Genomic DNA, 27,574 nt, shown 5'->3' with positions numbered 1-27,574 from the left:
ATGAGAGTGGAGGCGTTTCTGTGGATTTCTTTAGCTGCTGTCAGCTCATCTCACCGCTCAGGTAAGAGACCAGCGTTCCCACGGCAACCTCACACCTGCAGACTAACCCTACATCCGTTAAGAACACCACACTCAGTGCAGATCAGCTTCATGCGCTAACCTCACACGACGCACATAGGGGTCCAGGGTCCAGTCCAGTGGACCTTTTACTACACTGATGTACAGAACCCCTGAGGAGGGTCCGACAAGATCTCACTACTTTCATCAGAATGAGAAGCTCTTGTTTCTCCTTTTTACTGGATTCATGTTCACCTGCTTTATCTGTTCTGATGAGATCTGGAGCTTCTACAGTAAATATGCTCTCACTGCTGAGAGACGGGGGGTTAATATATGTATATATATAAATATATTTTGCCAGGAGAATAGGAATAGAATAGAATAGGACTCTCTGGAGCAGATCAATATCATGAAGCTATTGGCACCATGCTGCCTAATGCCAGGCGTGGGCTAGTAGAGGGGTATAAAGCCCCCCAGCATTGAGCTGTGGAGCAGTGGAAGAGCTGTGTTCTCTGGAATGACGGTGGAGGAGCTCCATCCAGTACTTTAGGATGGAATGAGTTGGGGATTGGTAAGGAGACAGAAGAAGAAACCTGAGAGGAACCAAGACTCAAAAGGAGAACAAGTCCTCAACAACAGTAAAGCTAAACTGAATTTAGGGAAAATGGTAAATGTGGCTTCAAACCATGGAAGATAAAAACCTAAGTGAGATGATTTGAACACAGAGAGTGTGTCTGAGTCACGAACACCACTAGGACGTTTATTCCAGAGTTGAGAGCTTTATAAGTTTATATGCGAATGAAGTGAAAGTGATGGACTGTATGGTTTCCCCAAGATACTGTGGGGCCAAACTGGTCACCAGTCCTGGGACGAGAGAATGGGACTCATATGGTCAGATTTCCGAGCCCTAGTGAAAACACTCTAGCAGTCCAACCAGAAGATCATCACAGTAATCCAGTCCTGAAGTTCTGAATGCTTGCACCAGCTTCTCTGCGTCATGTAAGGAGAGCAGGTGAACGAGCAGGTGAGCGGTCAGATGAGGGACAGAGAGTCTCTGGATAAATCCAGACGAACACTCAGTTAAGCTTCACGCGAAGAAGCTGGAGCTTCATATCAGCTCATTGTTCTTACATCAACTCTCCTCCTGTCACACAGAGATCCCGCCTCACGTGTCCTTCAGCCTCCTGACTGAGATGTTTACCTAGCTGTGACCCACTAACACACACACAGCCATAGAGTGCTTCAGTCATGTGTGTGTGTGTGTCTCAGCAAAAGAAAAACAGCTTCAGAGTCTCACATTTACTCGATCTGAAAGCATAACAGGAATTAACAGCATATAAACCCAGATATGTTTAATGAGAACGTCTATTAATCCACTATGAATTATTCAGTATCTGCCCAGAATGATTCAATACTCATGATGAATGATTCCATATCTACTATGAATGATTCAGTAACCGCTGTAGATCAGTATCCACATGTTTTGCTTGTGTGTGTGTGTGTATGTGTGTTTGTGTGTGTTTGTGTAGAAGAGGTGCATTCTGAGCTGAAAGAATATGAGGTGGTTCGACCTGTACGGCTGCACACACCCCAGAAGAGACACACACAGGTAACTTACTGATTACACACACGTTCCTCAGTGCAGTGTAGTGTACACTGCAGTCGCCAGTCAGCCTCGCATACATCCCATCATACCGTCGGTTCCTCACACTGTAGTGTTCAGCAGTTCACTGAGGGCCTCTGCACAGGCTGATTACGTGTTCACCTGGATAAGTTCTACATTCAGCTGTGCATTTCTCTTTTTATTAAATACGTAATCATGGTTTTATTGTTTTTGTTAGCTCTTTAGAGCACACACACACACACACACACACACACACACACACACATACTGAGCACTGTCTCTGTCCTCTCCACAGTCCTCACACACAGATACAGTGTCCTACAGGTTGGAGCTGAAGCAGAAAAACATCCACATTCATTTAAGGAGGAACAGGTGAGAGATCAAAAAAATGGATAATAAAAGGTTCTAAGCACAATAAGGAGTACAGCAATGTGCACTACCAGTATACACTGTTTACTACCAGTATACACTGTGCACCACCAGTATACACTGTGCACCACCAGTCTTCACTGTGCACCACCAGTCTTCACTGTGCACCACCAGTATACACTGTGCACCAACCAGTATACACTGTATAATAACAGGATACCAGTATATGAGTGCAGCACTGCATAACATTATAAACTGTTTAACGACAGAATATTAAAACAATAAAGTAAATTAGTAACAGTTTTCTCTAGTAACAGTAAAATATGACCATCATCTGTGACTTTGGCTTGTAGAGAGCTGATCAGCTCCAGCTACACAGAGACACACTACACACCTAATGGGACCAGAGTGACCACCGTCCTTCAGGATCAGGTGAGTGGTTACCTGTCGGATTACCTGCATTACACCTGTTTGTACTCTGATAATGTAGGATATGTGTGGTCTGATCACTGTGGGTTCGATGCTACACAGGGTGACCATCAGTGCTATTATCTCGGGTCAGTTGGAGATGACCAGCAGTCTGTGGTCAGCATGAGCACATGTGAGGGACTCAGGTAACTCCAATATTAAATAAGCTTCTCAAGTTCTGTGTAGAGCTGCATTACTGGACTGATTATAGGACTGAGAGGACTGAGAGTGGGAAGAGGACAGCACTGATATACTCAAATATGAGACATAACAGAAAGGCAGCATGTCAGTGTAACAACTGTCTGACACTGTATATCAGCAGTATAATACAATAAAGAGTGCAGCACTGTATAATAACAGGATAAGCCTGTATTTAAAGCTGCCAATCAGACTTTATATCGAGTATGTAGTTGTTCAATGTTGGGATGTGTTGTGTTCAGGGGTTTTTTCAGAGCAGAAGGTCAGGATTATATAATCGAGCCTCTGACAGACAGCGAAACTGGAGATCATGCAGTGTTTAAGGCTGAATTCCTGAAAAGCAAAAACTTCCACTGTGGAGTTTCCAGTCGAACCATGAAATCTGCACTACCAGCCTTCAACACTAAAGGGTGCCATCGGTCCATGGTGAGAGAAGCTTTAACTCTGAAGATCATTCCAGTAGTGGGATAATGATGATAATAATAATGGTGATAAAGGCTGTGTGTAAAGGTTTAGTGACGGTGATAAAGGCTGTGTGTAAAGGTTTAGTGATGATGATAAAGGCTGTATGTAAAGGTTTAGTAATGATGATAAAGGCTGTATGTAAAGGTTTAGTAATGATGATAAAGGCTGTGTGTAAAGGTTTAGTGATGATAAAGGCTGTGTGTAAAGGTTTAGTGATGATGATAAAGGCTGTGTGTAAAGGTTTAGTGATGGTGATAAAGGCTGTGTGTAAAGGTTTAGTGATGATGATAAAGGCTGTGTGTAAAGGTTTAGTGATGGTGATAAAGGCTGTGTGTAAAGGTTTAGTGACAGTGATAAAGGCTGTGTGTAAAGGTTTAGTGATGATGATAAAGGCTGTGTGTAAAGGTTTAGTGATGATGATAAAGGCTGTATGTAAAGGTTTAGTGATGATGATAAAGGCTGTGTGTAAAGGTTTAGTGATAAAGGCTGTGTGTAAAGGTTTAGTAATGATGATAAAGGCTGTGTGTAAAGGTTTAGTGATGACGATAAAGGCTATGTGTAAAGGTTTAGTGATGGTGATAAAGGCTGTGTGTAAAGGTTTAGTGATAAAGGCTGTGTGTAAAGGTTTAGTGATAAAGGCTGTGTGTAAAGGTTTAGTGATGACGATAAAGGCTATGTGTAAAGGTTTAGTGATGGTAATAAAGGCTGTGTGTAAAGGTTTAGTGATAAAGGCTGTGTGTAAAGGTTTAGTGATGAAGATAAAGGCTGTGTGTAAAGGTTTAGTGATGGTGATAAAGGCTGTGTGTAAAGGTTTAGTGATAAAGGCTGTGTGTAAAGGTTTAGTGATAAAGGCTGTGTGTAAAGGTTTAGTGATGACGATAAAGGCTATGTGTAAAGGTTTAGTGATGGTGATAAAGGCTGTGTGTAAAGGTTTAGTGATAAAGGCTGTGTGTAAAGGTTTAGTGATAAAGGCTGTGTGTAAAGGTTTAGTGATGATGATAAAGGCTGTGTGTAAAGGTTTAGTGATGTGATAAAGGCTGTGTGTAAAGGTTTAGTGATAAAGGCTGTGTGTAAAGGTTTAGTGATGATGATAAAGGCTGTGTGTAAAGGTTTAGTGATGGTGATAAAGGCTGTGTGTAAAGGTTTAGTGATGATAAAGGCTGTGTGTAAAGGTTTAGTGATGGTGATAAAGGCTGTGTGTAAAGGTTTAGTGATGGTGATAAAGGCTGTGTGTAAAGGTTTAGTGATGGTGATAAAGGCTGTGTGTAAAGGTTTAGTGATGGTGATAAAGGCTGTGTGTAAAGGTTTAGTGATGATAAAGGCTGTGTGTAAAGGTTTAGTGATGATGATAAAGGCTGTGTGTAAAGGTTTAGTGATGGTGATAAAGGCTGTGTGTAAAGGTTTAGTGATGATGATAAAGGCTGTGTGTAAAGGTTTAGTGATGATGATAAAGTCTGTGTGTAAAGGTTTAGTAATGATGATAAAGGCTGTGTGTAAAGGTTTAGTGATGGTGATAAAGGCTGTGTGTAAAGGTTTAGTGATGATAAAGGCTGTGTGTAAAGGTTTAGTGATGATGATAAAGGCTGTGTGTAAAGGTTTAGTGATGGTGATAAAGGCTGCGTGTAAAGGTTTAGTGATGATGATAAAGGCTGTGTGTAAAGGTTTAGTGATGGTGATAAAGGCTGTGTGTAAAGGTTTAGTGATGATAAAGGCTGTGTGTAAAGGTTTAGTGATGGTGATAAAGGCTGTGTGTAAAGGTTTAGTGATGGTGATAAAGGCTGTGTGTAAAGGTTTAGTGATGATGATAAAGGCTGTGTGTAAAGGTTTAGTGATAAAGGCTGTGTGTAAAGGTTTAGTGATAAAGGTTAATGTTTGGGATGTATTTTGTCTCACGTCTGCAGTTTGATGTAGAGGATGCTGAAGGAAATGCTCTTCTGAATGAGCAGAAGTACATTGAGATGTATCTGGTTGTGGACAACAGTGAGGTAAGAAACAATTCAAAACTGGCAGCAATATTTGTATTATTCTTGGATACCATAGGCACCACCTAGAATACAATAGCAACCACTTAGTAACACTATAGCAACCACTTAGTAACACTATAGCAACCACTTGGAAAAACACCACAGCATCACCATTTAGAATACCACAGCAACCACCTGGGGTATTATAGCAGCCACCGAGCAGCATCATAGCAACCCTCTGGAATACCATAGTAACCACACAGCAACACTATAGCAACCACAGAGCAAAACCAACTGTCTCTACTGTCCAAGAACGACTTTCTTTTACTAGATTTTGGAGGAGGGTGATTGATAAAGCTGCTTAATAGAGCGCCCCCTGTCTGTAGTGTGATTGTACTCAGTTACAGCTGAGCAAAGTGTCCCGATTATGATTCTTAAATATGAGAGAATGTGGACTCATTTGTACGACTGAAGCAGCTGAGAGTAAAGAGTGAACTGACTGCGACAGAGTGTGTGTGTGTGTGTGTGTGTGTGTGTGTGTGTGTGTGTATTTCAGTTTCGGAATTTGGGCAGTGATATTGCAAAAGTGAGGAAGAGGATGTTCCAGATCATCAACTTTGTTGATATGGTGGGTTATTGAGTTGACATGCCTTAATATTACTACTACAACCACAATAGTAATGCTTATTATTATTATTATTATTATTATTATTATTATTATGATATCACTTTATCAGCCAAGACATACCACCTGCACAGTGAAAGTACCTTATACACTGATCGGCCATAACATTAAAACCACCTGACTAATGCAGTGTAGGTCCTGCTTATTTGTGAACCAAAACAGCTCTGACCTGTTGAGGTATGGACTCCACAAGGCCTCTGAAGGTGTCCTGCTGCGATGTCTGGCCCCAAGACTAACATTAGCAGCAGATCCTTGGGTGCATCGGTTCACTGGTTGTCCTTCCTTGGAGCACTTTTGGTAGGTACTGACCACTGCATACCGGGAAAACCCCACAAGACCTGCTTGCTGATGTTCTAGAGATGTTCAGATGTTCCAGTCATTGTCTAGAACCTCACAGTCTGGTTCTTGCAAAAGTGGTTCCGATTCTTACGCTTGTCCATTTCTCCTGCTTCATCACCTTCAAGACTGTTCACTCACTGCCAGATCATCAGCGTTATTCAGTTTTAATGTTCTGGCTGATCGGTGTCTGATGGTCAGTAATTTATGCGTATATGTAGAGCGTAGAGGTCATCAGTGTTCCAGCTTAAAGCTCTCTCCTTATACCACAGAAGATACTGTAATGAACATGAAGCTGAAGCTCAGTGTTGAACAGACCCAAACGTGATGATAACTGGACACCAAAATGTTCCCACAGGTGTATCTTCCCTTACACACCTTCATCGCTCTGGTGGGGTTGGAGGTGTGGTCAGATGGGAATAGGATAAACGTCTCTTCATCTGCTCCCAGCACTCTGTCTGCGTTCACTCAGTGGAGGACGAACCAACCAAAGGCCATCAACCAAATAGACAACGCTCAGCTCATCACGTGAGTCCGCTGGTCATGGACAAAAGTATTGGGACATTTGCCTATTCCTTGTCTCTTCTGAGGTCAGGGGCATTGAAAAGAGTTGCCTCTGCGTTTCAGAGCGGTGAACTTTGGCAATATCGTGGGTCTGGCGAACGTGGACACCCTGTGCACCACAGACTCCAACGCTGTAGTTCGGGTAAGCCTCAATCATCTCACCAACTACTTCTCCAACCTTTCAGAACCTTTCAGGCCTAGGGGCTCCTGTCAGCCTGAGATGCTGAATGATGAGATGATCTTTAAAATGTTGCAGGATTTCTCCTCCAACGCCTTGGCGACAGGAGCTGTGCTAGCACATGAGCTCGGACACAACCTGGGCATGGAGCACGATGATTCCTCCTGCTCCTGCGGCTATGCTCACTGCATCATGTCTCCAGAGCTCAGGTACTGACCTGGAAACACATCAAAACTATGCTACATTCATAATAACGTCACAAGGTGTTTCTAATAAAGTGGCCAGTGAGTGGAAGCACAAGGTAGGGGTTTCTAATAAAGTGGCCAGTGAGTGGAAGCACAAGGTAGGGGTTTCTAATAAAGTGGCCAGTCAGTGGAAGCACAAGGCAGTAGGTGTTTCTAATAAAGTGGCCAGTCAGTGGAAGCACAAGACAGCAGGGGTTTCTAATAAAGTGGCCAGTGAGTGGAAGCACAAGGCAGTAGGTGTTTCTAATAAAGTGGCCAGTGAGTGGAAGCACAAGGCAGTAGGTGTTTCTAATAAAGTGGCCAGTGAGTGGAAGCACAAGGTAGGGGTTTCTAATAAAGTGGCCAGTCAGTGGAAGCACAAGGCAGTAGGTGTTTCTAATAAAGTGGCCAGTGAGTGGAAGCACAAGGTAGGGGTTTCTAATAAAGTGGCCAGTGAGTGGAAACACAAAGCAGTAGGTGTTTCTAATAAAGTGGCCAGTGAGTGAAAGCACAAGGTAGGGGTTTCTAATAAAGTGGCCAGTGAGTGGAAGCACAAGGTAGGGGTTTCTAATAAAGTGGCCAGTGAGTGGAAGCACAAGGCAGTAGGTGTTTCTAATAAAGTGGTCAGTGAGTGGAAGCACAAGGCAGTAGGGGTTTCTAATAAAGTGGCCAGTGAGTGGAAGCACAAGGTAGGTGTTTCTAATAAAGTGGCCAGTGAGTGGAAGCACAAGGTAGGGGTTTCTAATAAAGTGGCCAGTGAGTGAAAGCACAAGGTAGGTGTTTCTAATAAAGTGGCCAGTGAGTGGAAGCACAAGGCAGTAGGTGTTTCTAATAAAGTGGCCAGTGAGTGGAAGCACAAGGTAGGGGTTTCTAATAAAGTGGCCAGTGAGTGGAAGCACAAGGCAGTAGGTGTTTCTAATAAAGTGGCCAGTGAGTGGAAGCTCAAGGCAGTAGGGGTTTCTAATAAAGTGGCCAGTGATGGTATCGGTCAGTTTGGTCTCTTCTGCAGTAATCCTCCTCCAGAGCACTTCAGTAACTGCAGTGTGGCAGATTATGAGACTTTCCTGCAGACCTCTTCGGCTCTGAAGTGTTTACTGGACAAACCAGCTGAAGGCTCCATCATCGCCCCACCCGTCTGTGGAAATAGCTTCAAGGAGGAGGGAGAGGAATGTGACTGTGGCCTTGTGGAGGTGAGGGAGTAGAAACACCAAAAAATATTATAATTAATGTAAACAACCTTTATTTCTTTCTATAGCTATTTAAATTTAGCTCCACCTATTCAGACCTAGGGCAGTTTAGCTCCACCCATTTAGCCTATAGGAGTTTAGCTCAAGCCTTTTAGCTTACAGCAGTTCAGCCCTGCAATCAGCAGGTGCTGAGGACTTCAGTTTGGCAGTGGAGGTCCAACACTTTACACCAGGGCCGCTCCATCCTGGTCCTGGAGATCTACCACCCTACAGAGTTTAGCTCCACCCCAAATCTAACACACCTGATCAAGAGCAGCTGAACATTAGAGTCAGTATAAATCTCTAATAGCATTAATATCCAGAATGAAGTTCTAATAACATTAATATCCAGAATGAAGTTCTAATAACATTAATATCCAGAATGAAGTTCTAATAACATTAATATCCAGAATGAAGTTCTAATAGCATTAATATCCAGAATGAAGTTCTAATAACATTAACACCAGTATGAAGTTCTAATAGCATTAATATCCAGTATGAAGTTCTAATAGCATTAATATCCAGTATGAAGTTCTAATAGCATTAATATCCAGTATGAAGTTCTAATATCATTAACACCAGTATGAAGTTCTAATAGCATTAATATCCAGTATGAAGTTCTAATATCATTAACACCAGTATGAAGTTCTAATAGCATTAATATCCAGTATGAAGCTCTAATAACATTAATATCCAGTATGAAGCTCTAATAACATTAATATCCAGAATGAAGCTCTAATAACATTAATATCCAGTATGAAGCTCTAATAACATTAATATCCAGTATGAAGTTCTAATACCATTAATATCCAGTATGAAGCTCTAATAACATTAATATCCAGTATGAAGCTCTAATAACATTAAGATCCAGTATGAAGCTCTAATAACATTAATATCCAGTATGAAGTTCTAATAACATTAATATCCAGTATGAAGCTCTAATAACATTAATATCCAGTATGAAGCTCTAATAGCATTAATATCCAGTATGAACATTAGAGTCAGCTGTGCTGGATCAGAACTCTTCAGGGTGGTAGAGCTCCAGGACCAGGATTGAGCAGCTCTGCCTTGCACCTTATCAGACACAGGAAACAGGTGGAATTTCCCCCCTTACAATAATAAAGCCAAAAAAAAAAAGGACGGCCAGCACCAACCCAGCTACCAAAACTAAAGAAATGCACCTCTCTCTTTTCTCAGGAGGGGGGGCTGATTATAGGGGCAGCTCTTTAAGTGAAGGACTCTAAAGTCCAGAACCTGCTTTTCCTCTTCAGCTCTTTTCCTCTTCAACAGCTCTTGCCCCCCTCAGTGTACCGTACCGGTCACCCCTCTACAAAGATGTGACAAGGTGGTGCTCTATGCCACAGTCTTATATGCAGTGACAAGCAGGTGCATCTGGTTGGCACTGATTACCCCTAGGTGTTCTGGGAAGTGGAGTTCCCTTTGGGAACAGTGCCTCACCACCGTTGCCCTCTGCTGGGGGCAGTCGGCAGCACAGACTGACCCCTTCCAATGTGATATTTGTTTTGCAGGAGTGCACAGACCCCTGCTGCAACGCTGCCACCTGCACCTTAACTCCAGGCTCCCAGTGCTCCTCTGGAGAGTGTTGCAACAACTGCAAGGTCAGAGGTCAAACACACACTCACACCTTCAACTCAAACACTCTACTGTTCTGTTCTCCTCAGTGCCGTTCAGTCATTAACACGAGTCTCCTGAGTCTCTACTCTACTGTAGATCACTCCTCTCACTCCTCTCTCCACCCATCCACCCTACAATAGTTTAAGTCCCGCCCATTCAGCATACAGGAATTTAAGTCCCGCCCACTTAGTCTGCAGCAGTTTAGCCTTGGCAATTCATCCTAAGGCAATCTAGCCCCTCCCTTTCAGATGGTAGCTAGTTTAGCCAAACACATTCACACTATAACAGTCTATCCCTGACCATGCAGCCTACAGCAGATTAGCCCCGCCCATTCAGCCTACAGAAGATAGCCCCGCCCATTCCGCCTACAGCAGTTTGGCGGTTTATTTCCAGCTGCTACTTTTGTGTCTTTGATTTTTTATAATTTATTACTTTTATAATTTTCACACAAATGTCTTATTTCCAGTTTCTGCCTCTGGACACCATGTGTCGAAACATTAGAAGCATGTGTGACCTGCCGGAGTACTGCACAGGAGCATCTGGAGACTGTCCAGAAGACACATACAGAGAGAACGGCCTTCCCTGCAGAAATGACAGCGGCTACTGCTACGACGGGGACTGTCCACTCAGACTGGACCAGTGCATCCAGATGTGGGGAGACAGTAAGTACGCAGTATGACATTCTAATAATTCATTAATAATTCATTAATATCCAGTATGAAGTTCTAATAACATTAATATCCAGTATGAAGCTCTAATAACATTAATATCCAGTATGAAGTTCTAATAACATTAATATCCAGTATGAAGTTCTAATAACATTAATATCCAGTATGAATCTCTAATAATATTAATATCCAGTATGAATCTCTAATAACATTAATATCCAGTATGAAACTCTAATAATATTAATATCCAGTATGAAGTTCTAATAACATTAATATCCAGTATGAATTTGTAATACCATTAATACCCAGTATGAAGCTCTAATAACATTAATATCCAGTATGAAGCTCTAATAACATTAATATCCAGTATGAAGCTCTAATAACATTAATATCCAGAATGAAGCTCTAATAACATTAATATCCAGAATGAAGCTCTAATAACATTAATATCCAGTATGAAGCTCTAATAGCATTAATATCCAGAATGAAGCTCTAATAACATTAATATCCAGAATGAAGCTCTAATAACATTAATATCCAGTATGAAGCTCTAATAACATTAATATCCAGAATGAAGCTCTAATAACATTAATATCCAGTATGAAGCTCTAATAACATTATTATCCAGTATGAAGTTCTAATAACATTAATGTCCAGTATGAAACTAATAATATTAATATCCAGTATGGATCTCTAATAACATTAATATCCAGTATGGATCTCTAATAACATTAATATCCAGTATGGATCTCTAATAACATTAATATCCAGTATGGATCTCTAATAACATTAATATCCAGTATGAAGTTGTAAGAAATGTGTGATTAGACTTAGTCTGGTGTTTCTAGAGCACTTTCCCTCGTGGAGATATTCCACTGCTTTTCCAGACTTGGAGATCTGGAGTGCAGCTCTGAGTAAAGGTCATAAAGTGCGACAGCAGGAGGAAAATATGACGTGTGGTGTGTGTTTGGGGGAATAGGAGAAGATCTGCACACTATTGAATTACTATTCTCTAAAGTGAATTAGGATTTGTGGCATTTTTCTGTAGTACTCTTCTCCCCAAAGGTAATCAAGTTTATATGAAATTCCATACTTTCCATATTTCAAAAGCCATATTTCCATATTCCACATATTCCTGCATAAACAGCTGCATCTCTGAAATCATCACATGCTCTTCCTGTACTGTACAGTAATATACCACTTCTGCTGTTCTATGCATCAGGAGTAAAGACCTGTGTGTAAAAACGGAATGATCCATTAAAGCGGAGATCCGAGGTTTAATCCCACAGCCGGGACAGCAGAGCTGATCTGAGATCAGAGCTGCTGCTGGAGTGTCCGAGAGGAGCTCTACATTATGTGGCTGAGCTGCGAGTGTTTGCTGTGTGTCTCACTGAGAGGGCGAGCGGCTGAAGGGTTGCTCGGTGTGTCAGCCCCGAGGCCACAGCTCTGTACACCCACACACTGATTAAACTGCAGCTCGCTCAGAGTGGTGAACATCTCACACATCAGGTGCAGGATATGAAACCCAGCTGGCTGTGGGCTGAAGGGAGGCTGGAGCCGGGTTAAAAGCTTGCTGTTTTGTTCTTTGTGTCTCTCAGCGGCTGAGGTGGCACCAGACTCCTGCTACGACCTGAATGTTAAAGGCACAGATTACGCTTACTGCAGACGCCCACGTCCACAAGACTACATCGGCTGTCCACAGAAGTAGGTTATGAGAAATACTCTCTGTTTTCATATTGATTGATTTCATATGAGTTTCTAAGAAACAAACATTTTTATTTATGGCACATATCCCCCGTCAGTTAAATGCAGTAATAAACAGTAATTGTGTATGAAGGTGTACAGTAGTGCAGCTCTGTGGAGGACGTGACTTATTCACACTCACAATGTGAGAACTAGTCTAAATGTCTTTTACACACAGCTGTACTGTACACTACACACTCTTCATACTACACTGTCCACACTATACTGTACACTACACACTCTTCATACTGCACTGTACACACTATACTGTACACTACACACTCTTCATACTACACTGTACACACTATACTGTACACTACACACTCTTTATACTACACTGTGCACACTGTACTGTACACTACATTCTATACTTTACACATTTTACTGTACAATGCTACTACTTTACGCACTTTGATGTACACTACATCATATACTGTACACACTATATTGTACTCACTATACTGTACACACTATACTGTACACTACATTCTATACTGTACACACTACTGTACAATACACACTCTACTGTACACACTATACTGTACACTACATTCTATACTGTACACATTTTACTGTACAACACGCTGTACTTTACACACTTTGCTGTACACTACATCATATACTGTACACACTATACTTTACACACTACTGTACACTCTCTACTGTACACTACATTCTGTACTGTACACATTTTACTGTACAACACCCTGTACTTTACGCACTTTGCTGTACACTACATCATATACTGTACACACTATACTTTACACACTACTGTACACTCTCTACTGTACACTACATTCTGTACTGTACACATTTTACTGTACAACACCCTGTACTTTACACACTTTGCTGTACACTACATCATATACTGTACGCACTATACTTTACACACTACTGTACACTACATTCTGTACTGTACACATTTTACTGTACAACACCCTGTACTTTACACACTTTGCTGTACACGACATCATATACTGTACAAACAATACTGTACATACTTTGCTGTACACTACATTCTATACTGTACACACTTTACAGTACAATGCACACTCTACTGTAAACACTCTACTCTACTGTACACACTGTACTGTACAACCCAACGGAGCTACTATGGGCTCCTCTCGTGCTCCACAGGGATGTCATGTGTGGGAAGCTCTTCTGCTCTAATGGATCGGCAGTGCCTCAGTTTGGGGATGGAGTGACGCATGATGGTGTGTGCAAAAGTACAGTTAACAACTCCAGCATGGACGACGGTCTGGTCCAAACCGGGACCAGGTGTGGAGACGGACGGGTGAGAAAAACGCTTCATTTACTTTCTCAGGTTTTATCAGAATCTCAAACACCTGGACAAACAGCCAATCAGATCTGAGAACAAAAACCTCCCCTAATCTTCTAACGACAAACAACTGAGTAAGATTAGGATTCAACTCTGCAGCCATTACACAACAGTACCACCATACCTTCACGTCTTACCCACACACGCACACACACACACACACACACACACACACACACACACACCTGGGGAGTAGCTTGGGTTAGGTGACTTGCTTACTGGTACCTCATCCAGTATGTAAACGTAGATGTGTGAGGGTGAAGATCCTTTAAAGCAGCAGTATGCGACAACTGGTATTACTTGCTCCTGGGCTCCCCCTACAGTTGGTAGGCGTAATTCACACTTAGAGCCACGACTAAAGGATACACTTTACACATGCATTTGTGGACAATCTGATCTGCTTGGAAGCTTGATCTGAAGGTGTAGCAGCAAGGTGTAGCAGCCTGTTCCAGTCAGTGGAGCATCAGCATGATGCTGAAGCTCCTGGTTTAAGGTGGAAATGTTACATAAAGCTGCTTTAAACTATGTAAAGAAATGAATATAAAGGTTTTTAAGGTTCTTCACTCTCACATCTGTATTTTACTAACATGATTCTTCTATGGCATCACTCAAACAACCCTGTGAGTGTACCAAACACACTTAAAACATCATCTTTTCAGACTGACTAAACCTGGCAATTAACGGGCGAGCTGAATCAGCTGTGCTGGAGCAGAAACCCGGCCCTCCAGGACTGAAATGACTTACCCCTGGTCTAGTAGCTATAGTGTAAAATTAAAGAAGCACCAAGCAGGGGGTTAAACCATACTGTAAATAAAGGTGAAGCAGAAGGTGAAGCAGAAGCTGTATACATGCACAGCAGTAGTTCTACAAGGCCACAGTGGCTCACCGTGTGCTGGTGTGTGCTGGTGTGGGCAGGTCTGCAGTGGCGGTGCATGTGTGGAGCTGGACGTGGCCTACGGACAACCCAACTGTTCTAAAACCTGCAAAGGAAACACGGTAAGCTTTAACAGTGCTAATAATGACCACTTCACTCTCATGTCCACTCATCTCAGTGTTTCACTGCCCGGTCCTCACTTTCAGCTGGTCTTAGCACACCTGGACCAGGGAGTCACTGTAGAGTTAAGGAGAAAGTTCAGGGAGAAGTTCAGTCTTCTCTGAGCAGTTTAGTGAGGCAGTGTTTTGCTCTTACAGGTGTGTAATAATAAGGCAGAATGCCAGTGCACACCGGGATGGGTCCCGCCGGACTGTACAAAGCGCTACACAGGCCACATCACCTATAACAGTAAGTGTACACAGTATATACACACTATACACACTATATACACACATTATATACACACTACACACAGTATATACACACTATACACAGTATATACACACTATACACACAGTATATACACACTACACACAGTATATACACACTATACACACTATACACAGTATATACACACTATACACACAGTATATACACACTACACACAGTATATACACACTATACACACTATACACACAGTATATACACACTGTACACAGTATATACACACTATACACACTATATACACACAGTATATACACACTGTACACACAGTATATACACACTATACACACTATATACACACAGTATATACACACTACACACAGTATATACACACTATACACACTATATACACACAGTATATACACACTATACACACAGTATATACACACTATACACACAGTATATACACACTACACACAGTATATACACACTATACACACTATACACACAGTATATACACACTATACACACTGTACACACAGTATATACACACTATACACACTGTACACACAGTATATACACACTATACACACTGTACACAGTATATACACACTATACACACAGTATATACACACTATACACACTATATACACACAGTATATACACACTATACACACTATATACACACAGTATATACACACTATACACACAGTATATACACACTATACACACTGTACACACAGTATATATACACTATACACACTATACACCGTATATACACACTATACACACAGTATATACACACTATACACACTGTACACACAGTATATATACACTATACACAGTATACACAGTATATACACACTATACACACTATACACCGTATACACACATTATATCAGTCATTTCTAATAAAACTGCTGTATGTAATCTCTGCAATTGTGGGTTACAGGTGGAGCAGAGGGACTAAGCAAAGGTAAGATCAAGGCAACTCCTCTCTCTAAACAACAGAAAGGAAATAAATCATCTTTACTTATTAAATGATTCATAAGGACATTGCTAATTGGCCTAATATATGTACCTTAGTCATTTACCAGGAAATGGTGATATATATCTGACTGTGAAGTTTAATTAATTACCCTACCTAATAAGACTCAATCTCAGGCTGTGCTAAAGCCTCCACCAGCTACAGAGCTTCCCAAGTTATCGTTCAGTATTACATTAGCTAAGATTAGGGTTAAGGTTAGTTAATTAGCCAACCCTGATATCTGCTGCAATTTGCTGCCTCAAAATAAAAGATTCAGTACTAGAGTTTCACATACAGCCACACTATATGGACTAAAGTATTGGGACACCTACATATTCCACCTACAGAAGCTTTAATGCCATCCTGTTCTAAACTAATATAGAGCTGGTCCCCCTTTGCTCTAAGCTCTAGCAGCAGCAGCAGGTCTGGAGCTCTGCTGCAGTTACTGAGTCAGTTGGAGGCTTTTCTGCACTCTGCTCTGAGCTCAGCACTCGGCCCTGACCCCGCTCTGTAACTTTACGTGGTCTGACAGACACTCGGTGGCTGAGCTGCTCTCTGTGAGCTGTTCCTCCTAAACTCTTCCACTGTTCAATAATAACACCACTCACAGCTGATGGAGGAAGATCTAGGAGGGAGGAAATTTCACCAGCTGACTTGTTGTTGTTGGTGCAGCGGCGTCTCCTATTACATACAGAACCACGCTGGAGTTCAGTGAGCTCTTCAGAACCTCCCGTTCTTTCACTGATGTGTGGAGGAAAGACAGACTGCAGGGCTAGAGGCTGGAGTTTATACACCTGTGGCTGAATGAGACTGAATCAGACACCTGAATTGAGTAACTGAGAAGAGTGTCCAAATACTTTTGTCCATGTAGGGAACCTCACCTACACTTTAGCTGGCTAAATTCTAAATTCTGGATTATCAATTTATTTTAGTTGATTAATTTCTCTTTGTTTATATTTGTTTTGTATACTTTTATTAATGAGGGTCACCCTCAATGTATGGGATAGAAGCAGGTGTGTTAAGCCCCGCCCCCTCCCCTCTGCAGATTCCTCCATTGCTCTGGGAGTGTGTCTGGCGATAATTCTCACTGCTTTATCTGTGGCTGTTCTCATCGCTGCAGTCTGGAGAATAAAGAAGTGGAAATCAGAGCAGAGTCAAAGGTACAGAAACACACATTTCCACCAAACCAACACACACTCACACACACACTCACACACACATACACACACACACACACACACACACACACACACACACACACCAATCAGCCATAACATGGTGGGGTGGATCTATCAGGCAGTGAGTGAACAGTCAGTTCTTGAAGGTGATGAAGCAGGAAAAATGGACAAGCGTAAGAATCTGAGACACTTTGACAAGAACCAGACTGAGATGTTCTAGATAATGACTGGGTCAAAACATCTCCAGAACACCTGCAGCAGGTCGTGTTGGGTGTTTGCGGTATGCAGGGGTCAGCACCTAGCAAACGTTCTCAGAGGAGGAAGGACAACCAGCGAACTGGCGACCCAAGGCTCACTGATGCTCATGGAGGCCCCGCCCACCTCTCAACTTACAGGACTTAATGGATCTGCTGCTGATGTTAGTCTTTGTGCTCTAGAGACCACAGCAGGACCCCTTCAGAGTCAGAGCTGTTGTAGCGGCAGCTGAATGAATGAGCGAGACCTGCACATTACTTTAGATGCTTTTAATGTTTTGTATGATAATACCCCTCTAGCCCACGCCTGGCATTAGGCAGCATGGTGCCAATAGCTTCATGTAGATCTGCTCCAGAGAGTCCAATTATATTGGCAGTACTTCTTCTCTACAGGGACTAGACAAGCTGTGTGTGTGCATTTGCACATCTGTGTCAGCAATGGGTGCAGCTTATACTAGCTGAATGCCCTCAGTAGAAGGTGTGTCCACATATATTTGCCTTCTCCTGTAATGTTGCCCCACCCATATTAATTATTAAAGATATATTACTGTTAACTAATGACCTTTACTCTTCCTTCTCTCAGACCACCAGGAGCCGGCCGACAGACCAAACACAGAGAATCGACAGTGGTACGTTTACCTCATCTACACGTCAGTAGCAGCTACCATCAAATCCCATAAACTGCAGTTATGGAGCCGAGGCCCTCCACCAGATTCTAATGAGAGACTGTAGCTCCGCCTCCTCAGTGTATATCACAATACCTACATTTAGAGCGTTATTAATATTCACCCTAATGAGAGACTGTAGCTCCGCCTCCTCAGTGTATATCACAATACCTACATTTAGAGCGTTATCATATATTTACCCTAATGAGAGACTGTAGCTCCGCCTCCTCAGTGTATATCACAATACCTACATTTAGAGCGTTATTAATATTCACCCTAATGAGAGACTGTAGCTCCGCCTCCTCAGTGTATATCACAATACCTACATTTAGAGCGTTATTAATATTCACCCTAATGAGAGACTGTAGCTCCGCCTCCTCAGTGTATATCACAATACTTACATTTAGAGCGTTATTAATATTCACCCTAATGAGAGACTGTAGCCCCGCCTCCTCAGTGTATATCACAATACCTACATTTAGAGCGTTATTAATATTCACCCTAATGAGAGACTGTAGCTCCGCCTCCTCAGTGTATATCACAATACCTACATTTAGAGCGTTATTAATATTCACCCTAATGAGAGACTGTAGCTCCGCCTCCTCAGTGTATATCACAATACCTACATTTAGAGCGTTATTAATATTCACCCTAATGAGAGACTGTAGCCCCGCCTCCTCAGTGTATATCACAATACCTACATTTAGAGCGTTATTAATATTCACCCTAATGAGAGACTGTAGCTCCTCCTCCTCAGTGTATATCACAATACCTACATTTAGAGCGTTATTAATATTATTCACCCTAATGAGAGACTGTAGCTCCTCCTCCTCAGTGTATATCACAATACCTACATTTAGAGCATTATTAATATTCACCCTAATGAGAGACTGTAGCTCCGCCTCCTCAGTGTATATCACAATACCTACATTTAGAGCGTTATTAATATTCACCCTAATGAGAGACTGTAGCTCCGCCTCCTCAGTGTATATCACAATACCTACATTTAGAGCGTTATTAATATTATTCACCCTAATGAGAGGCTGTAGCTCCGCCTCTTCAGTTTAACACACTACACTGGGGTCTCTCATTAGGGTAAAGTTGAATGATTTAAGCCTAGTCTTGGGCTGCAGTCTCAGTGGGTTTAGGGTTAATCTAATGCTGTTTCCTTCATCAGGAAGTCTTCGTCCTCCCCTAGTAAGACCTGCAGGCTCTTCTCCAGCTGCAGCTCCACCAGCGGGGACGTCTGGGACGGGGACACTTTCACTGAGGGACAGATCTGCTGGCTTTCAGGAGCTCGGCTGGTGTGGAACAGCTGTCTACGCTCGAGCGTCCCTCTCCCCGCTGTGGTGGAAGACGAGGCTTCGCTGGTTGTTAAAAGCAAACATGATCCTTTTAACCTTTTCTCTTTGAAGGTAATTACAGTAGCTCGTTATGTCTCAGGCCGGCTTTGCTGGAACAGCACGTCTGTCATCTTTCTGCTCCAGCACATCTGATCTGAGTCACTGGGTAATTACAGAGCCCTCCAGGACGATCCGGAGCAGAGACCACGTTCAGCAGTGTGTACATACACTACATGTCCAAATGTTTGTGGACACCCTTTGTAATAAGTGCATTCAGCTACTTTGACACAGATGTGCAGATGCTCTCTTTCTTATACACACACACACAGCTTGTCTAGACGCTGTAGAGAAGAAGTACTGCCAATAGAATAGGACCCTCTCAGCACCATGCTGCCCAATTCCAAACGTGGGCTAGTAGAGGGGTATAAAGCCCCCCAGCATTGAGGAGCTGTGGAGCAGTGGAGGAACTGTGTTCTCTGGAATGATGGTGGAGGAGCTCCATCCAGTACTTTTAGGATGGGATGAGTTGGGGATGATGAGGTGGGGTGATGATCATCAACCAACATCCTGACCTCACTAACATGCTTGTAGCTGAATGCTTCTTCTCTGGACAGTAGACAGTTACTCCAACAGAAGCAGGAGAAGCTCTTTTTTAGAAGATAAGATTTCAGAAGAAGCAGTGAATTGGAAGTGTCCCAATACTTTTGTCCGTACTGTGTGTTTGTATGTAAGTGTATAGAAAGCTTTTGTAGTAGTATTGTTATGTATTGGCTGTAGAAAGTCTGGAGTAGAGATGGATGTGGAAGTCTGTACAGTCTGGAATAAGGAGCCTGTTGAGGTCAGAGCTGCAGCTACTGACATGTTGTACCTTTTGTAAATAAACATTTCTTACAAAACGTCCGTTTATTAAAATATCACTGAATCTCCAAACACTTCAGAGTGAGCATCCAGCTGCTTCTGCACCTCCGCCTCTGTTAATGTCACTTATTCGGGACGTGGAACGGTCTGTGGACCTGTGGTTAAAGGGTTAACTGGAAATCTGTGAAATCTTCCCCTTCTCTCGACCCACATTCTTCTCCTCCCACGTCACGCTCAGCTGAAATGTCAGCCTGAAACTGTAACCTGATGACATCACTGCGGAGTTCCTACAGGCTGACCCAGACCAGAGCAGGACTGGGAGAACTGGGAAGGTGGACTTGTCCAGCTCAGAGCTTCCTGCAGGTCACAGGAACAGTCTGAAGAGGTTGAAGCTTTTATTAATTATTATGATTTATTATAAAGTCTTTTGTTATTATAACTGATATTAAACAACAAAAAAGACCATATATAATTATTGATTAAAATGATTGCACTTCTCTTCTCTTACTGAACCTCTAAAGCAGGATTCCTGCAGTTTTAGGCTTTTCCTGCTCAAACACACCTGACGCAGCTCACCTGTGCACTGGCAGGTTTGGTAGATGTGTTGGAGCAGGGAGATCAGCCAGCTGTGCCGGACTCTGGCTGCTGTTGCTGTTGCTCACCCCGGTCTTCACCCCTCTCTGTAGTCTGTATGTAGCCCCACACTTCAGTTTCTGTCTCGTCACTACATAACTTTAATGTTCCATATTTATCAAACAGGTGTAAATAAGCAGGTATAAATAAATCACAGATTAAAGACATTACTCCATTTCTAATTAGTAGTCTATCTTCACTAAGCATTAAGATGATAGATTTTACTTTTAACAAACAAGCAAGAATAAAAACAATAATAAAAAAGTGTGTTCATGCTCTTTGTTGTTTTATTTCTGTGCGCAATTCCACTCCTGGACTGCAGGTGGTGCCACACTCAATGTGAAATTCAGAGCTGACCTGAACACGGAGGCCTTTTACACCAAGAATTCTTATTTTAGCTGATTTTAGCTTTGTTGCCTCCTCCTATTAAACCAACTCCACCCAAACATCTCCACCAGACAAGGTCTTTTAGCACAAATCTATTTTACTTACAGCACTGTTTATGTTTATTATTATTATTATTATTATATTGTTTACAGTGACCATTCTCTATTATACTGACCTAAAAACACACACAGCGGTCTGCTGAGAACAGTGGAATTTTGTTTAGGAAGTTTTTAAAAAAAGAAAATCTATCATAATTAATATTTTAAGTGATAAAAAGGACTGTAGCACTTTAAGAGTGTTAACACTCTGAAGACGGACTTCATCTTTAATCATATGCATTTTTTTTAATCATAAAACAAACCATATTTGGACTTAATAACCATCTAGTGTTACATTCTGTTCGAGTCGGCTGTATCTACTGCTGTATTAAGGCCAACACAACAGCTAATGGCTAAAGGCAAACATTGTGGCCAGTGTGTCATATGTGGCTAGTGGTTTAGCCCCAGGCCAGCATATTAGCACCATACCTACATTAGTCTACTGTATTAGCTTATAGGTCCACGTTAGCTGAGCCGGTTAGCTCAGGGTCAACATTTGCTTGTGGCCTGCAAACTCATGGCTAATTGCTTAGCTCAGGGCCAACACACTGCCTTGTGGGTAGCATTTCATAACGAAGGCTATGTAAACTGAAATAAACTGAAAATTAAATATTTGAGTCAGTGACTGTAGAAAAACATGGACGCTGAGGTTCTGCAAACTTCTGCTCTACAAGACGAAGCTAAAACTGCCCGCCATGTTGTAAAATCTGCAATTAGTCTGCGCAGTGGAGGCCAGAGGTGGAACCAGACCCGCCCCTTCTCCCAGACTGAGCCTCTGCGTCTCAGACCGTCTTCATTGAGCTTCCAGTGCAGAAAATGGAACAGTGCTCCACCAGTAAAAGTGCAGCTCATGTAAGTTCCTAAAAAATAGGTCAGTATCAGCACAGAGAGAATAATGCTGAAATCTGGAGACACTGGAGATGGAGAGACAGTTTAGAGGAGGAAAATGGGTGGGGCTGGTTTGTCATTAAAACATATGGGGATGGGCGGAGCTACCCATCATACTGCAAGCACACAACCCCTGTGGTGGCTTCACTTCTGAGCGACGCTGTGCTGTCCATGTTTTCTACAGTCATTTTTAATATTCGCATATTAAATAACCGCAGACAAATCAGTGATCTAGAATCTAGAATTATGAATTCAGTGAACTGTCACACTTCAGATTTCAGCACAACACAAAAAGCTGCTTGCATGAGTAAAAGCTGCCTTTGGCTCAAAGGAGGGGTACATGCAGTCCTCGACTCTCAGCGAGGGGGTGGGGGTGTCACTGTAAAACTGGATGGCCTTCAGAACGTTCTGGAGGCTCAATGTTCAGAAAGCAGTGCTTCAGAACATCAGAACGACCTTCAGCAGAACGAACACACACACGAACACACACCCCCCTCAGCCTTGGAGCTTCTGAAAGGCCGTTCTTGAGAGAAACAGCTGAAAAGGTTGAGCAGCTCTGGGTAAGAGCAATTTGTGAAACCGCGGAGATTCACAAGCGTCCAAGGCCGTCGCGCACACATTCACAGCAATCAGAGGCAAAACACAAAGAACCGAGCCAGACCCGATTTCATTCCCCAAAGGTTTTTATATTTCTTTCAGTTTCTTATTTCTTCCTCTTTTTTTCCTCTAATGGAGTGATACATCTACAGAAATCAAGATTCATTGAGGCCTCGAGATACAAGGACTTGACAAAAAGATCTTTTTTCCCCCAGCTATTAAGAAATAAAAATCTTAATAAACATTTTTTTCTGTACATTCTGCAAGATATGTATGGAATCCATAACAGAAGTCAGAAATGAAGTCCTCCTAACCTGGAGTCTCTCCATTTTTCCATTTTTTCTCCCAAAAGGTTTTTTTTTTTTTTTCTTTTTCATTTTTGTAATGTTTTAATTTTAATTTATAGCTCCCCAAATCCCCCTAGCTAAATTCACACCACGGCATACGTCCCCTTTAAATTACACAAGGAGGGGAGGAAAACAAAGCAGAGAACAGAAACCCTTTGGATGCTGCAGACCCATTTAGAAGAGAACAGACAACAGCAAAAAATAATAAAATAAAAAATAAAGAGAAACGAACCGCACGGGATCTCTGGTCTACGGATCAGCTGCTTCTGGCTGCCGACGCGTCGAGAACGTGATTAAAAACCACCTCCGACGGCCTGGGTTCAGCGAGACGCCTTTCGTTTTTGTTTCGTTCAGTCGACGGCATTTCCCACAATGCACCACTCCACATCGCCCGTGCATGCGGCTAAAGGAGCCAGCTAGTGACCATTCAAACACTGTTCGTTCTTTGGGAGAGACGACCCCGTCCGAACGCAGGGGTGTTTCTTCTTCCTTCCTTCTAGAACGCCTTCTCGGACGCCTCGGCTCAAGCTGCTCAAGTGAGGAGTGGCGTCTCTGGAGCGCAAGGCCAGAAAAACACCCACAATGCTCTGGGAGAAGAGTCCTTTGCTATAGTCGTTGTTGGCATGGCACACGAGCCTCAGAACTGGAAATGAAAAAGTGCAAGAAATCCAGAGCAAAGCTCAGAACTGGGTGAGGACTCCACTGAGGGGCGCAGAAAAGCGAGGTCAGACCTACGGGCTTTGTCTAACAGTAACAGTACAGCAAAATCCAACAGGACAGGAAGAGGAACCAGAACATAAACAAACAAACAAACAAACAAAAAAAGATTTGGTAAACAATTCTTAAACACCTCGCCCTTAATGTGAAGGAAAAAAAAACAGCTTCAATACTTTGCTTCTGGTAGAACAACAGACAAGACTTCAGGTCCGTGTGAGGGAGTTGGTCCTCTCTGGAGATACAGAATGAATTTAAAGAAACTGTCCATCCAAAAGACACCAAACAGGGCAGTGATGTGGACAAAAAAAAAGTGCACCAAGCAACTGAAACCAGTCTGTATATATAACCATCATCACTGTTGCTCAAAAAACCTTGCATCTCCATTTGTGCTGTTTTTTACTTTTTGACATAACGCAAATTTGTCAGAATGTCATGATGAATGGACCAATAGAAATAGTAAGTAAAATCCTTTTACATTGACTTCCATAGAAAGTTAAGAAATTTTCTGTTTTGGAGATACAGGTTTATGTGACAGCGATGAGTGTATATATATATATATACATACATATACACACACACACACACACACACAGTACAGAGGTTTTAGTCCCCTAATCCCATCCCTCTAAACCCTGCTTTTACTGTAGAAGCTCCAGATATCCTTAGATCAGATGCAGCTCAACATGAATCCAGTAGAAAGGAGAATCAAGAGCTTCTCATTCTGAAGAAAGAAAGTAGTGAGATCTTGTCTGTGAGCTAGTCTGAAGAACAGAGCTCAGTTCCTCCAGGTTTCTCCTGGACGCACCCCAGTCCAGCCAGCACAGCGTGGAGGATGTGTTCAATCAACTCCATCATCATCATCATCATCATCATCATCATCATCATCATCAGCTCACCTGATTTACCATCATTAAGCCCGGATTTACCACCAAACCAGGTGTTGATCTGAGGAGAACTCTAAATAATACTAGACTCCATGAGAGAGGAGAACTTTGGAGATGTTCTAATGATGAAAACAGTGATGGAAAGACTGTAGGACTGTATTAATATATTTATTGTAATATTAGTGTTTTAAACACTTTAACACTGCCCATCTTACTAAACACGTACTGAGCAGCTTCTCATTCTAATTGACTAAAAGGGGACTAAAACTTTTAGACAGTACTGTGTGTGTGTGTGTGTGTGTGTGTGTGTGTGTGTGTGTGTGTGTGTATATATATATATATATATATATATATATATATATATATATATATATATATATATATATATATATAAACAGGAGAAAGGAAATGCAGCGTAAGAAAAACAGTACCGTATTCAGGAAAGTGAGAGCATGAAAAAGCAGTAGTATATTCATGTTAAAATCTGAAAGCCCGGAGCATCAGGACACAAGAAGAGTCATTAAAAAAGAAAGAACCTCAGAAAGGCCGGGGAGAACACGGTGAAACTGGATGTAAGGCATACACGCTATCTTTCTGAAGTAGCATTGAGCAAATTCTCAAAATCGCCTACTGCGTCCCTTTATTTACCCTGAACTACCTAAACTACAGGACTGACCAAAAGAGAGAGCGAGCGAGAGGAGGGAGAAAAAAACAAACAAACAAACAAACAAATATAAAAAAAAGAAAGAAAGAAAGAAAGGAAGGAAGGAAGGAAGTGGCCGTTTTTAGGATGCTAGTCAAAACCTCAGGCTCGGGGTATGAACTATTCTCAGGTCTCAAGCCTGAGCTGAAGAACAGAAATTAGAGCTTTAATAACTGTAGAAGTGAAGACAGACAGGAAATGGGCAGACAGGCAGACATCACTGCACTAAGCATCAGTGAAGCGCCTGAAGCGTCTGGGATTGTGTCGGATTCTTCCTGAACGGTTTGGATTTAAAGAATAAAAAAAAAAATAAAAAAAAAGAGCATAAAGAAAGAAACATGAACCCCAACATGAAGCCCTAACATTCAAGTGCAGGAACACTTTAAAATATACAGACATATAAATGTGTCAACACTTGAATCAGTAATGCACTCTCCTCAGCTTCCACCAGCCTCAGAGAGGAGCGGTTTACACAAAGCGTTTCAATGAACGAAAGCTTTTTTGTTTGTGGGTGTTAGTTATTTTTTTTTTTTTTGATTTTTTTGATTATTATTATTTTTATTTTTTTTATATCTCATCACCCAAGATGTAATACTTGTCTTGGGTGTTCACGAACATATGCACTGTATTTAAGTACTTTGGGCCAAATGATCCCTTGCAAAGCACACACAATATTAGAGAATTTCTGCTGAGCTACTAGTTCTGAATGAAAAAACAAAACAAAAACAACAAAAAACAAAACAAAAACAAAACGGTGCCGTAAATCAATCAACTAAAATTTACAAAATGTTTTTTTTTTGTTTTTTTTACCTCTACTGAGACTGTGATGACAACAATCCAATGCTATGTCTATATATACTGTATTTTATATTCTCTGAACACTCATGTATTTATTAATTTAGATTTTTTTCAAATGTTATAGAGATGTAATTTCTTATATCAATAAATAAATAAAAACCATGAATTATTATTTTTTTTATTTGACTACACCTTTCTCATGGTAGAACTGTGCCATTCTCTCCTAAAACGGTCCCAGAGAGCTTTCGTGGAGAGGGCACCGCCTCTAATAACAGGAGGAAAAGAGGAAGAGAGAGAGAGAGAATGAGAGAGAGAGAGAGAGAGAGAGAGAGAGAGAGAGAGAGAGAGAGAGAGAGAGAGAGAGAGAGAGAATAAGGAGTGATGATAAAGGGGCTTTTGAGAATGATGGGATTATGCCTGCGCATTGGTGCCGTTTTTGTCAGGAGAGTTGGTGGCGTTGATGGAGTTTGCCATGCCGTCCGGCTGTTTCCCGTCTTTGCGTGGCGGCATCCTCTCATTTATCCGGTCCAAACCACGCGCCTCCTCGAAACTCTGGATTTTGTGCTGAGGGTTGAAGCCTTGGATGGCTGGAAAGAGAAACAGGCAGAAAAGCAAAGGATTAGCCTCCGCATTTACAACGGCTAATGCTAACGGTGGCCGATTTAGCAAAAATATCACGTCCGATTTTTACGATGCGCATCAAGACATTTGTCTTTTCTGAGTTTGGTGAAGAATTTTTAAAAACAGTCAATATTTGATATAAAACTATAATTAATTAAACTCCTTAATTTCTGCAGGTTTTATTACATTTGGTTCTGGAGGGCTGGATTCCTGCAGTTTTGTGCTTTTCTTGCTCAGGCACACCTGACTCAGCTCACCTGTTACTGCCAGTCTGTTAGAGCAGGGAAATCAGCCCCCGTTGCCCACCCCTGATCTAGACCAATATCTCATTTTACATGTATTTGCTTTCTTTAAATACCTAGTCCACTATAATGCTGATGACTAGAGCTGACTACTGGCTCAACTACCAGAACCACCTCTATTTACGTAAGCATTAGGTGCTGAAAGAGTCCCGGTGTGTTTACTGTACTTTTTTAAACCCATGCAGCTGTTCAGTGTTCTAGAAGAACTGACCGGGTATCACAGTAACACAGCCATACTGCCCCTGCTTAGCCTGCAAGGCTTTATAACGGCCA

General features: G+C 41.9%; 2 protein-coding genes across 4 annotated transcripts in view; one reads left to right on the top strand and one right to left on the bottom strand.

Annotated features, from left to right (window-relative positions):
* On the top strand, nucleotides 1-19,514 carry LOC140537042 (zinc metalloproteinase/disintegrin-like HR1a). Its single transcript, XM_072659194.1, has 22 exons — nucleotides 1-61; nucleotides 1,587-1,666; nucleotides 1,977-2,053; nucleotides 2,404-2,482; nucleotides 2,582-2,664; nucleotides 2,959-3,142; nucleotides 5,083-5,166; nucleotides 5,702-5,773; nucleotides 6,525-6,694; nucleotides 6,794-6,872; nucleotides 6,987-7,117; nucleotides 8,142-8,322; nucleotides 9,888-9,977; nucleotides 10,460-10,655; nucleotides 12,260-12,365; nucleotides 13,542-13,698; nucleotides 14,659-14,739; nucleotides 14,935-15,025; nucleotides 15,954-15,977; nucleotides 17,074-17,188; nucleotides 18,044-18,089; nucleotides 19,303-19,514. Exons 1-22 carry the CDS (start codon nucleotides 1-3, stop codon nucleotides 19,321-19,323), a joined length of 2,208 nt encoding a protein of 735 aa, XP_072515295.1. The 3' UTR covers nucleotides 19,324-19,514.
* A 3,483-nt stretch (nucleotides 19,515-22,997) lies between these two features.
* ppp3ccb (protein phosphatase 3, catalytic subunit, gamma isozyme, b) overlaps nucleotides 22,998-27,574 on the bottom strand; it is a 54,044-nt gene continuing 49,467 nt past the window's right edge. For 2 of the 3 annotated variants that reach the window (XM_072659680.1, XM_072659683.1), the window contains one exon: nucleotides 22,998-26,965. In XM_072659680.1, the coding sequence (XP_072515781.1) occupies nucleotides 26,790-26,965 (176 nt within the window). In that variant the 3' untranslated portion in view covers nucleotides 22,998-26,789. The remainder of the gene's footprint in view (nucleotides 26,966-27,574) is intronic. The other variant, XM_072659681.1, reaches the window with a different exon arrangement.

This window comes from Salminus brasiliensis, chromosome 16 (genome assembly GCF_030463535.1).
Source record: "Salminus brasiliensis chromosome 16, fSalBra1.hap2, whole genome shotgun sequence".
Lineage (NCBI taxonomy): Eukaryota > Metazoa > Chordata > Actinopteri > Characiformes > Bryconidae > Salminus > Salminus brasiliensis.
Note: the sequence above shows the minus strand (reverse complement) of the source record. Positions and strands in the feature narration are given on the sequence as shown.

Excerpts from the sequence above, each read along its gene's own strand:
- LOC140537042 (XM_072659194.1), top strand. The coding sequence starts at position 1 with ATGAGAGTGGAGGCGTTTCTGTGGATTTCTTTAGCTGCTGTCAGCTCA. Across the intron at positions 2,054-2,403 it reads ATTCATTTAAGGAGGAACAG|AGAGCTGATCAGCTCCAGCT; the intron begins GTGAGAGATCAA and ends TTTGGCTTGTAG. Across the intron at positions 3,143-5,082 it reads AAGGGTGCCATCGGTCCATG|TTTGATGTAGAGGATGCTGA; the intron begins GTGAGAGAAGCT and ends TCACGTCTGCAG.